The sequence below is a fragment of the Pseudorca crassidens genome, chromosome 4, assembly GCF_039906515.1.
Source record: "Pseudorca crassidens isolate mPseCra1 chromosome 4, mPseCra1.hap1, whole genome shotgun sequence".
Lineage (NCBI taxonomy): Eukaryota > Metazoa > Chordata > Mammalia > Artiodactyla > Delphinidae > Pseudorca > Pseudorca crassidens.
The window spans coordinates 2388623-2400654 of NC_090299.1; the positions used below are offsets into that span (position 1 = coordinate 2388623).

The 12032-nt window shown below is 62.2% G+C and overlaps 1 protein-coding gene across 3 annotated transcripts in view; it reads left to right on the plus strand.

The window, feature by feature from the left end:
- RGS12 (regulator of G protein signaling 12) overlaps positions 1 to 12032 on the plus strand; it is a 117491-nt gene that overhangs the window by 97405 nt on the left and 8054 nt on the right. Inside the window, exons 9-18 of one of the 3 annotated variants that reach the window (XM_067734955.1) lie at positions 717 to 896; positions 1178 to 1331; positions 3116 to 3192; positions 5034 to 5228; positions 5591 to 5664; positions 6081 to 6207; positions 8076 to 8181; positions 9603 to 9673; positions 10016 to 10169; positions 11509 to 11949. In XM_067734955.1, coding sequence (XP_067591056.1) covers positions 717 to 896; positions 1178 to 1331; positions 3116 to 3192; positions 5034 to 5228; positions 5591 to 5664; positions 6081 to 6207; positions 8076 to 8181; positions 9603 to 9673; positions 10016 to 10169; positions 11509 to 11949 — 1579 coding nt within the window. Of the gene's footprint in view, positions 1 to 716; positions 897 to 1177; positions 1332 to 3115; positions 3193 to 5033; positions 5229 to 5590; positions 5665 to 6080; positions 6208 to 8075; positions 8182 to 9592; positions 9674 to 10015; positions 10170 to 11508; positions 11950 to 12032 lie in introns of those variants that run through there. The other 2 variants (XM_067734954.1, XM_067734956.1) reach the window with 2 other exon arrangements.

Sequence of the window (12032 nt, forward strand, 5' to 3'; positions counted from 1 at the left end):
GAGAGCAGCCCCTGCAGGCACCAGACTGCGAGGAGAGAGCCAGTGGGACCCCCACCCCTATCCCGCCCCACTCCAGCCCCTGGGCTCCATCTCAGAGCCAGGGTTCAGCAGGGCGCTGGAGCAGGACATCCCCACCGTGGCGTACCTGACTGTTGACACTCTCCCTTATGCATCTGTGTGTCATCACAGGTTCATGGGCGGTGATATACATAGAGATCGATGGACGTTTGGATTTTTTTCAGTTTTAGGACATCACTGTGATGAAAAGTGTGCATTGGACTTAATGTGTTTTAGAGCACATGTCCACTGGCCTTAGCAGGGGTTACTTCTGTTGCTGAGTCATGCGAATGAGGTTTAAGAAAATGGAGGAAGGTAGTTTCAAGACAGGTCTCACTTCCTTTAGGTTTCCAGTTGCCTTTGGTTTCATTCTTATTTAACAAAGTAAAGATTCTCCAAGATTGCACCTTGGCTGTCCTGAGGCCGCTCAGACGCTGGCTTTATGTGGGTTGTTGGAACTGGCTGGTCATAAGCACGGCCACCGAGGGCTGGCGTGTTATAAGTGTGATCAGACATAACGGAGCCTGGGCAACGACTCCAGGGGCGATGAGGGACTTTGGGAACAGGCCCTGCTGCGCGTGCGGCCTGGCGCCGCCCCGCACCTTCAGGGCCAAGTGTCCGGTTCCGTGTGTCACTGGACAGCGCTGTTTCCTCGGCAGATCTTCAACCTGATGAAGTTCGACAGCTACACTCGCTTTCTGAAATCGCCGCTGTACCAAGAGTGCATCCTGGCGGAGGTGGAGGGCCGCCCGCTGCCCGACGCGCAGCAGGTCCCCAGCAGCCCCACCTCCAAACACAGTGTCAGCTCCGACCACTCAAACACGTCCACGCCAAAGAAGGTGCCCGTCCCGGCCGCGCTGGCCCCCCCCCAGATGAAAGCTGTTCTGCAGAGATGACAGCAGACGCCCCTGTTGGCTTATCCCCTCACCCGCAGGGAATGCAAGGCCCTCTTAGCACTCGCACCTCCCGTGCGTCTTGTCCGAGGCTCTGGCCTTGAGGGACCTGGGCCCTCCCGCGGAGCACGTGTCTTGGTGGCCTGCTCCAGCTCCCTTCCCATGCATTTCATGTGATGTTAAATTAACTTCACGCTGTTTTAACGACGTTTTCCATTTGACGGCAGTTGAATGGAAAATCGAAATCAGGACGGTCCCTGAATGAAGAGTTGGGAGATGAGGACAGCGAGAAGAAACGAAAAGGAGCGTTCTTCTCTTGGTCAAGGACCAGGAGCGCCGGGCGGTCCCAGAAGAAGAAGGACCAAGGCGACCGTCCAAGCGGTTCGTGTTTGTCGTGTGAGGTGGGGGGGGCGGGGGTGAGGCCCTCTCGGGGACAAATGAGGACGTGTGGGCTGTGCTTGTGACGTGGCCCTTTGGGGCGGCCTGGCTGGGGAAGCGGGGCCTCTAGGGCCCTCTGAGAGGGGGCATGGTGCATTCTAACCCCCCAGGCTAGGGTGCCCGACGGGTACCACCCTCTTCTTGCTTGAGCAGTAATGGGTGCTCTTGGTAGAAAATTTGGAAAATACAACCAAGTGAAAAGCAGAAAATACAGGTGTCCTGCCCTCTGTCCACCCAGACTGCCTCTTGCTTTTCTGCCATGTGCAGAGAGGTACACGAGCTTTTGTAATTTTTTCAAGAAAACGTGACACCATAGTTTGGGTGCCAAGCATTTTCAAAATTGTAATTTTATTATTGTAAATTTTAAAGGTTGCCATCCTAGATCTTCTCTCCCTTGGTTTCTTTCTTGGATGTGGCTGAGAAGACAGTGTGAGAGGGACAGGGACGAGGGCTGGGACGCCGGGAGGGAGGTGGGTGGGCGGGTAGCAGCCTGGGCGTGGTGGTGGTGGGGACAGGGCAGAGAAGGGCGGGGCGCACACTGGGCGCGGGAAGCACACGCGGGAGGGTTGGCGGCCTTTTCTTCTCCACAGGCTGTCAGGAAAGGGATTATTTTCTGGGAACTAACCTGCAGGCTCCAGACCCGGGCCCCGAGTTTAGGTGGGGCAGCCTACCGAGGGAGCTTGGAGCACCTGCGGGGCTGGTGCCTGTGCTGTGCCAGGCACTTCAGAGGGCTCATCTCCTGCTCAGAGCCGGCCGCAGGCAGGTCTTACGCCCACTTTGCAGAGGGCAGTGTAGGGAGGCTGTGGGCCTCTGCCAGTGCCCTGAGGCTCCAGGGCCCTGCCTGGGGCGGCCGGTACAGCTCTTCTTCCACAAGGAAGGGCAGCCGGAGCTGGGGGTGGGAGCGGTGTCGTCAGTGTGGCCAGGGACCCCCGAGGACCAGAGATGGGGGAGTGCCTGCCTCTCTAGGTCTGTGTCTCCGAGCGGGACCCCAGGAGACCGGGGTCCCCATACCCGGCACGTCTTTAGAGAGCCACCCGGAAAGGCCCTAAGTCCTGACTCCAGGACGCTCCCCAGGCGTCCTGACTCTCTCGCCTGCCAGTCCGTTGCTTTTGGCAGGTGGGTCAGTGGGGCCTGGGGGCCTCCGTGTAATCAGGCCCCTGCTCCACCCCCAGGCCCCGGCACAGCGGCATGGTCGGGGCCCTAGGCCCCGTGTTTTTAAAGGTCCTTTCTATGTCAGAGTTCTCGCGAGTTTTAGATTACAGTTAGCTTAGTCAGTGACATCGGATGGCGCGATTGTCAGCTCATTCAGGAATTTACAGGAAGATGGGACGTGAGCCGTCGGTAAAAGATGCCGTAACCGGCTGGCATGTGAAGCCACGTGTTGAGATGACAATTCCAGATTAAATGAAGAGCAGGGAGGCCCTGCACTTGCTTCCGTTTTGACCTGCGATGAGGCAGCAGGAGCCGGGGGGCTGCGCGGCCGCCAGCAGAGCAGAGCGCGGGCCTGGGCGGTGGCTCCCGGCTCCGGCTGTGTGCCAGGGGCGAGGCTGTGCCGCCGAAGGGCCTCCGAGCCTGGCTCCTGTCCTTCGAGCGTGTCTGTTCAGCCTAAAGGAGGTGTGGAGCTGTGGGGGACGTGACCACACTCGGGGGGTTTCTGCGCTTCTGCATTAAGCGAGCAAGCGTGAAGCTGGTGCCGTTGGGGGTTCTGAGTCCCTGTGTCCCTGCAGACCCCGCGCACCCCAACGGAGGCCTGGGCCGCCGGGAGTCGCAGGGCTCCATGACCTCGGCCGGGAGCCTGGACCTGGTGAGTCCCCGCAAAGCCGTGGCCCTCATAAGGGAGCTGTTGCATGGATGGGGAGGGCGCCCCTTGAGCTCTAAGAATATCTCTGGGTTCATTTCTGAGACCTTTAGTTCCCGTTCAGGCACGTTTCTCTGGACGCCCACGGGAGCAGGCAGGTACTCCTCTTCGTCTCAGCACCTGCACGTCCCGTGAGCTCAGACACCCCTGTGTCTGCCTGTGCGCTGGGGGCCCGGGTCCTGCCTGGCCCTGAGCTCTCTCCTCATGCCCTGCTGAGTTGCTTGTCTGGCCCAGTTTCCAGTTAGATGGAGGAGGCATTGGGCTGACCTGCTAGCTGGTTAGCTGGCGTCTGGTGGCAATTTTGGAAAACCCTATTGTTGCCGGCCTCCTAGTCACTTGAGCTGGTCAGGCAGTAGTGAGTGTAGATGTCATTTCTTCTTCAGTTATAACAATACCAGTTAGAGCCGTGAGGGTGGCCCACGCACCGGTCAGCCATTGCTGCCTGACAGAGCATCCCAAAACCCAGCGGCTTAAGACAAAGGACGTTTACTGTTGCCCGTGCCTCTGTGGGAAGGGCACATTTGGGGCCATTTTGCAGTCAGTCTACCACCTGCAGACTAGTTTTCTGAAGTAATATTTGGGAGAAAGAGATCTTCAGACCCTTGGAGGACAGAGTGGTAAGGAAGTGACAACCAGGGCAAGTCGGGCATTAGAAGGAGGCATGCGGGGAGCCGTCTGTAGCCAGGAAGCGGTGCTGTAACTCAGGGACCCAGAGGTCTGGCACGGGGCGCGCGGCCGTGGGCTGGCCCCGGTCCGGCTCCTGCCCCGAGCACGTGGGAGCCCTGCTCCGCGCAGTGGGGAGGGGCCGCCTCCCGCTCCTGCCCAGTCCACCCGCAGCACAGGCATCACGTCGCAGGTGCTGCCGCGCTGGAAGGCTCGCTTCCCCATCCTGCAGGCGTGCCCCCTGCCGCAGGGCCTGGCAGTGGGACAGGTGGGCTGGGCCACATCCCCTGCGCCGGGCAGAGGTGGTGGGCGTTCTCTGGGCAGAGGGCACCCCAGGCTGCAGGCTGCCTGCAGGGCGCACCCCCTGGCAGCCCTGCGGAGGAAGGAGCTGAGACTCCCCCGTGCCCCTCACACCCGGCCTCCCCATGCCGCCAGCTCCTCGTGACCTGGGGGCCAGGGTCTGAGGGGCCTCACACCCTCAGGTGTGTGCCGCTGCCTCTGAGCCTTGGCCTGGCCGTCCCGGCCCCTCTCCCAGCCTCTTCCCTCTGGCCCACCTGCTGTCTGTCTGTCCATTCCTCTCGGAAAGGCCTTGGGCCTGTGAGGTCGGGCAGAAAGAGCCAGAAAGGTGACCAGAAGCAGCAGAGGCTGCCTGCCTTGTCCGTCCCCGGCTCCTAGGCTGAGAGATGGGCGAGGCAGCTCCTGGTCCCCAGATGGCCTCAGTGGGCTCTGCAGGGTGACTCCACGTGCTTCCGGGTCAGGGAGGCCAAGACCGGACCCCCGAAAACAAAAGTGGGAAGGCCCACCCTATTGTAGTAGGAAAGCTGGTTAGCATGGCCCTTGTAAAAGTTTAGACTCAGAGCTTGGAGGCTGGGACTGCAAGGACGGTGCCTGTAGCTGAGAGGGGGTGGCGCTGTCTGTCAACTAGCAGCCCCACAGCGTAGCGGCCGTGTGCGCACAGCGCACTGTGCCTTTATCGGAACGTGTCTGCATTGTGGAGCCGGGTGTGCACAGGGAGCCGCACTGCTGGGCCCCCCACGCGTGTGCAAGCTACCATGGCCCTTCCCCGGGGCCTCCCCGCACTTTCCCTGACCCTGCGCCCGCCCCTATGTCTCCCTGCCCCCCAGCCAGAGGCCTGCAGGACCCTGGCGCCCGAGAAGGACAAGGCCGCCAAGCACTGCAGCATCCAGCTCCCCGACGGGACGGCCTGCGTGGTGCTCGTCAGGGCGGGGCTGTCCATCAAGGAAGTGCTGGCCGGGCTCTGCGAGCGACACGGCATCAACGGGGCTGCCGTGGACCTCTTCCTGGTGGGCGGGGACAAGGTACAGGGCTGCGGAGACCGTGGGCGTTTCCTCTGGGGGCGCCTGCCCTGTGGGAGACCCTGCCGATGGGGGAGCCGGCTAACCTGTGTGTATTTACCTGAGCATGCGGGTTCCCTGCCGCCTTGGCCTGTGTTGGGCCTCACGGCCGACTCTGCTCTGTGCTCCATGCATGTGGCGGAGGTGGGTCCCGAGAGCGCCGTCTCGCTGCGCAGAACCCTTTGCGGGCTCCCAGCAGCTGGTCAGAGAGCTGAGGCCTTCTCTCCGGCTATGGTGGGCCGCGTTTGAAGCTGCACTTTGCTCCGTGCAGCTGTGCGCCCCGGCTCCCACTGACGCCCGTCTCTCTTCCTTTCATGTGTTCGTAGCCTCTGGTGCTGCACCAGGACAGTAGCATCTTGGAGTCTAGGGACCTGCGCCTAGAAAAACGCACTTTATTTCGGTAAGAGAAATGCAGTTGCCATTTTCATGAGGCTTCCAGAGCCACAGGCTGTTTCTGACCACTTGCCCCGCTGGCCTCCGCTCTACTGTGAGCTCAGAGGGGCAGCCGCACGTGGCCCCAGGCACCCCGGGGGCCAGAGGGTCACGCTCCCCGCCTGCCGGCGACCACGGCAGGGCTGCACCCGGGGCAGGGTCGACCCGTGGGGAGGGGCCGCTCCTTGTCGGGTGTGACAGTCCTGGCTCAGCCCCACGAGACCCTAAAGAAGCCCCCTGTGGGCTCTCTTCTCGTGCAGAACCTGGGGCTGCCTTGGTGATGCCCGTGGGTGCCATGCTGCTCTGCTTTTGAGACGGAACGTCCACATGACAGTTGCCACGTGTTTGTGGCAAACGTGCTCCTGTTTCTCCCCCTCCAACCAGGCTGGATCTGGTGCCGATTAACCGGTCTGTGGGACTCAAGGCCAAGCCCAGCAAGCCAGTCGCGGAGGTGCTGCGGCCCGTGGCGGCCAAGTACGGCCTGCGCCTGAGCGAGCTGGCGGCCCGGCTGGTGAGTGAGCGACATGGGGCCCCCGGGCCCCCGAGCCGCCCGCAAGCTCAGCAATGCCTGCTGGGGCCCAGCCTGCCCCCGTTGTCCGCGAAGCGAGCTGTGGCTGGCGTAACGGGAGGACGCCGTGGGGCCGACCCAGCGCCTGTGTGCGGCTTCTCCACCCAGCAGGCCCTGGGGAGGACGTTGCCGCCGCCCTCCTGTTTCCCACCCTGTGGGGGAAATGCTTACTGCTTCCTCGTACCTTGGTCGTGCCCTCTGGGATTTGGGTTGGTATTTGAGACTTGGGGGTTTGGGCCCAGGGAAACCAAGAAGAGAAACAAATGAAAACCTTGCAGCCTCCCGCCGTTTGCAAATCTGATCGGATGACGGCACGCGGTGGCGTGCGTGACCCGATCTGCAACAGCCTGTCGGGCATCCGCTGCGACACTGTGCAGCTTCCCATAGGCCGTGGGTCTGACAGCTCTCTCTGGTGTTTCGGAGCCGGGCCGTCGGGTTCCTCCGTGCATGGGTGAAGCAGGGATGAGAGCAGAGTTCCCGTTCCTACAGCCGGAGGGTGGTCCCGCACCTCCACACGTTTGCTTTGAAGTGCGGTGACTTATGACCCATTGGCCTGTGTTCTCCTTTCTTTAGAAATTATACTTTATCAGGGCTACGATTTCAAGTATTTTTAGGATTTTTATTTTCTCTGAAATGGGCTCCAGAATTGTTCAAGACTTTGACGTGAACAAGAGGACCAGTTAAATTGTTTCAGACTTCCCGAGGGTAACCTGAAGCCCTCCGTCCAGCTCGCTGGGGGATGGGGGTGCCGTCCTAAAGTCTAGAATATGCCGAATGGAGAGGGACGTGGCCTGGGTTCCATGTGGCCTCCCTGCTCGTACTCCGTTGAGAGCCTAAGCGATCCTTAGTCCCCGTGCCTGTTTCCCCATCTGTAAAGTGGGGTGAGTCATGGAAGCGTGCTCGTGGGGTCGCTGGGGGGCTTCAGTCCCAAAGGGCTGGCCAGTGGTCGGGGCTTCTTCCCCACTGGGCTGCTGAGGCCTGACCGGGAAGAGTGGTCCAGCTGCCTCAGGGCTCGGGACCGCGAGAGTCATGGAGGGCGGCACGGGGCGTCCTGTGGATGGGCTGTGAGCATGTGGCTTTCCTTGGACCCTCCTGCTGACCCTCCTTAGTGAACTGTGGGCCGCAAAGTCGTGAGCCAGGCAGGACCCTGCTAGCCTTGGTCCGTTCCCCACTCGGCCGGAGCTCTGTCTGGGCGTGTGGTCGCTTAGCAATTTAAGAGCCAGGCTACAAGTTCAGATTCTTTCTTCGACAGAGGATGTGGGTCTTGAACAGCAAGATAGTCTCCCCAGGAGAGAAGGGCAGGATCCCGGGCCTCAGATGCGCCTGCTTCCTGCCCACAGGGAGGCATCTCCCCCCTACTCCCACGCCTCCTAGTGCACTGAGGACCAGTGAGGTGGGCTTGAGGTCCCCTCCTCCAGGCTGGAGGTAATGCTGAGACTTAGGCCAGCTTGCTTAACGCCTAAAAGCACCCAACTTGTGGACGCAGGTGGTACCGGCTCCCACCAAGCACTCCTCCAGCCCCGGGGCCTCGCCTCGGCCCAGTGCTGCCAGCAGCCATCACTTGGGTGATGGCCCTGTCCCGCGGGCTCCTCGCGGCACCTGTGTACCGGGCAGGCCTGCTGGCGCTTGGGATCCCGGTTGTTGCACGTCAGGCGTCTGCGGCTGGCCCTGCCGAGGCGACAGGACCTGGGGTCACCTGGCGCATGGCTCCATCAAGCCTGGGATGGTCCTGCTGGCCGATGCGCCACACGCAGTTGTTCCGGAAAGCTCCAGCCAGGGTGAGCCGCTCATTGCACCGTCTCTGCCTCTAGAGTGGAGAGAAGGAGCCCCTGGACCTCGGAGCCCCCATCTCGAGTCTGGACGGACAGCGGGTCATCTTGGAGGAAAAGGACCCCTCCCGAGGGAAAGGTGAGCAGGGTGACGCTTCCCTGGTCCTTCCGGCCTCCTGGGTCCCTGGGCTCGGCCCCCCGAAAGCTCCCGGCCCTGCTGCCCTGTGGTCTCAGAGTGACACTGCAGATGGCCTCACTTGGGTTTAGGGTCTCATGGGGCCCGGCGACCCCCTGCCATGGCCGAGTCCAGCCGTGGCTGGGCGTCTGTCTGCGGGCAGGAGGCCCTGGGACCGGGAGCACGAGGGCCTCTGGCTGGGACCCCTGCACGTCTTCTCTGCCTTAAGAAGGGGCGCAGGCCCTGCGAACGCCCTGCGTCGCTCCGAGGGTCCAGCATGCCCTGGAAAGTGCTCTCTTCCTGGGGGGCCTCCCCATCCCTCTGCACAGGGACCCGGGACCCTGGGGCGTCACTGCCCCATGTCGGCCCAGCAGCGGCTGAGGTCGGGGGCTGGGGCCCCCTGTGCCTAGTGCACAAGGAATCGGTGGTTTCCAGGGCCCTTTCCCCTACGCTGCCTCAGCCCCGCAGCCCTGCCCTGGGGACGGGGACCTGCACTCCCAGGTGGGGGCAGCGGGGGCGTGCCTCCTGGAGAGAGCCTTCTGGAGCCTACTGAACAGGGCAGGGAGCTGGCCATGTCAGGAGCCGCCGTCCCCTTCCCCGGGCTGGCTCAGCTCTGAAAGGGGCTACCCATCACTCGTCTCCATCCCCAAGGGTGACCGGGGCTGCGGTCGCCCCTCTGCCCTCGGGCTCCCCTGCCTGCTTCCTGTCCCCCTGTGGGCCACCTGGGTTCTAGAGGACGCTGTGTGCGCTTCTCCCGCACGGTAACCGGCCTCAGGGGCCGAGCAGCCTGAGCGGGGCACGGGTGCTCAGCACCTCCCTCCAGGGTCTGATAAGGTCGGACCTCCCGGCCCGCTTGTGCGCAGGTGAGTCTGAAGGCATAGCTGCGGGCAGGTGCGTGCAGTGTGTTTGGGACACTGCTCACAGGCAGGAGGGCTGGGACTCCGCCAGCCCATCCTGGGCCAGGGAAGTGGTCTGTGGACCACGAGGGCCAGCGGGGGCCAGCCTGCAGCCCTGACTTGGGGCAATGGCCGTATTTGAAGATACATAATAAATGTGAGACTCTCGTACTTTCTAAAGACATTCGTGCCAAATAGTACCCGAAAGGCACTTTCACTCACCACGGGACCACAGAGTCCCAGTGGGCACAGTCAGCCATGAGCCTTCTCCCTGTCGCCGTCGTGTACAGCTCGCCCAGACGCGGCGGGCGGAGGAGGCTGGTCCTCTGTTCCTTGACCCCGCATGGGTGCTCAGGCCTGAGCGCGCATGTAGACAAGGGGCCCCTGATACCTTTGGCTTCTGTACAGCTTTGAGCTGGTGATTGTGTTAGATGTGGAGACGGGTCTGCATTCACTGCAGTTTTATAAAGCTTGTCTCGCTATGTTCCGCCCCCACAGATAAGCAGAAAAGCGGGCCCGCCAAACAGAGCGCAGCCGTAAACGCCAGCTCCAGAAACCACTCGGCGATGGTAATTCCCCTCCTCACCCCGCCTCGCTCCTTGCCTGCAAAGCTCAGGGGCGCGGCCCCAGCGGCTCTCTGCCCTGGTTGGGCCTGCACCCTGGGTGGGGGGGGTCTTCTCAGGGTCCCTTTGCGGTGCCTGCTCCCACTAGCCTGGGAATCGCTGGCTGGGTGGGTGTGCCTTACGTGCTGTTCTTTTTGCAATCCTTATCATTGCGATTGATGTTTCTGCCACGCATGTGAAGTCCAAATCAATGCCATCTATGTTTCAAAGACCCTTTTATATAACTGATGAACTGTGTTGTCATGTGTCTGAAATGTGAGTGGAACTTTGACTTTCCTTCTGACGCAGGGAGAGGAAAGAACACTAGGCAAGTCTAATTCTATTAAAATTAAAGGAGAAAATGGAAAGAATGCTAGGGATCCCCGGCTTTCAAAGAGAGAAGAATCTATTGCAAAGATTGGGAAAAAAAAATATCAGAAAATTAATTTGGACGAAGCAGAGGGTATGTGTACTTTTTAAAACTTCCACGTTTTTCGTGAATGCAGTGTCAGTTTTGCAGTCCAGTCACTAGAAGCTTCTCTGAGTTACTGACATTGGGGTGGCCGTGACCCGTCACATTGAGCACTCGCCCCTGTGTCTGCCTGCAGCTGTTGGTGTAACTCTACTAAAGCCCCAGTTTTCAGACCGAGAGCCGGGCCCTAGGAGTCAGGGAGCCCCCGCGTGGGCTGCAGCAGGAGGTCTCTGTTCCCCCTCACAGCCGGGTCCCGGCTCAGAGAGGGGCTCGGGACCAGGGTCCACGTCCCTGAGGGTCCTCGCCAGGAGGAGGCCGGTGGGAGGGCCCGGGCCTCGCTGGCCTCTGCTGTCGGGGCCCTGAGGAAAGGCTGTGCGTTCGGCCATGGGGGCCGGACGCCCGAGCCGCCCCCGGGCCTGGAGGACAGAAGAAGGATGGCATGAGAGACAGAGAGGAGGCGTGGGGGACTTCCTTTTCTTCCGAAAGCTCGTGACAGAGGGAAGCTCTAGGAGCTGTTCTGCGCCCTGAGCTGTAACCCAGGGAGCACTTCCTGGGCAGGTCAGCTGGGCTAGTCACTGCTCCCTGTGGCGTCCGGCCACGGACCAGGGTAAAGCACACGCCTGCCCTGAAGTTCTCGCGTTTCTGAGATCCGTTAAGATTTGAGTTTTTAAGCTCCTTTGCTGGTCAGAAGCTCAGGGTGTAACTTAAGCCTCGAGAAGGCTCAGTGTAGACACTATCTATTTTGGATGGTGAACTCGAGTTACAACTGAGAATCCACCCAGGTAAGAAAAAGAAGAGCTCTGGGGAGCCAGCGAAGAAGCTGGACGTCCCCGGCAGGGCGGAGGTGCCGGGAGGGGGCGGCCTGGGGGGCCGTGGAGCTCCCGGGGCGGGGTGCGCGGCGGGGAGAGGGGTCGAGGGCCGGGCGCTGATCACAGGCCCCATCAGGACCGCCCTCTGCCCCGGCGTGGTGCCCCCGAGAGGCCCCTCACACACGGGTCTAGGCTGGTTCACCAGCTGCGGGCACCAGGGGCTCCTGGCTGTGTCAGGCCGTGGCGCCTGGTCAGCGGCCTCCCTCCTGCTCGGAAGGTCGTAGGCTTCAAACGCGGGCGGAGCGCAGACATGGGCCGCGGGCCGTGGCGGCCCGGAGCCGGTCCAGGGAGGAGCGCAGCTGTTCGCGTGGCCTGCGGCCTCCCTGTGGCTGTGGGGGCGGGAACAGGAGGAAGGGGGAGGGCCTGGGGCGGCGGGACAGGGCTTTCCAGATGCGCTTTTGCTGTGCCTGCCGGAGGGTAAACACGATAACACTTGGTCAACGTGGGTTTTCTTCCAACAGAGTTTTTTGAGCTCATTTCCAAAGCTCAGAGCAACAGAGCAGACGACCAGCGCGGGCTGCTGAGGAAGGAGGACCTGGTGCTGCCCGAGTTCCTGCGTCTGCCACCTGGACCCCCGGGGCTCGCCCTCTCCCCCTCGGCCGCCCCCAAGGCCTTCTGCACGAGACCCGCGACAGGCCACAGCGAGGAGGGCGCTCCCCGGCCCCGCGAGAGCCCAGCCACCAGCCCTGGCTCTGCCGACAGCCCGCCTCTCTGCTCCCCTGGGACCCCCGGGACCCCCAGTCCCCCGGCGCAGGCGGCGGAGGCCGGGGGCGTCCAGACCGTGGAGGGCGAGCACGTGGCCGACCTGACGCTCACGGGGGAGGGGCACCTCAGCAGCCCTAACAGCACGTTCCTGCCGCCGCCCCCCACCCCGCCGGGCTCGGCCGCACCTCCGAGACCAGGTACCAACGGGCGCGACGCCCCTGCTCCTCTCTGACCCCCCTCCTCCCTGCCCGCCCGCCCGGGGTCGCCTGCCGGTGCTGTC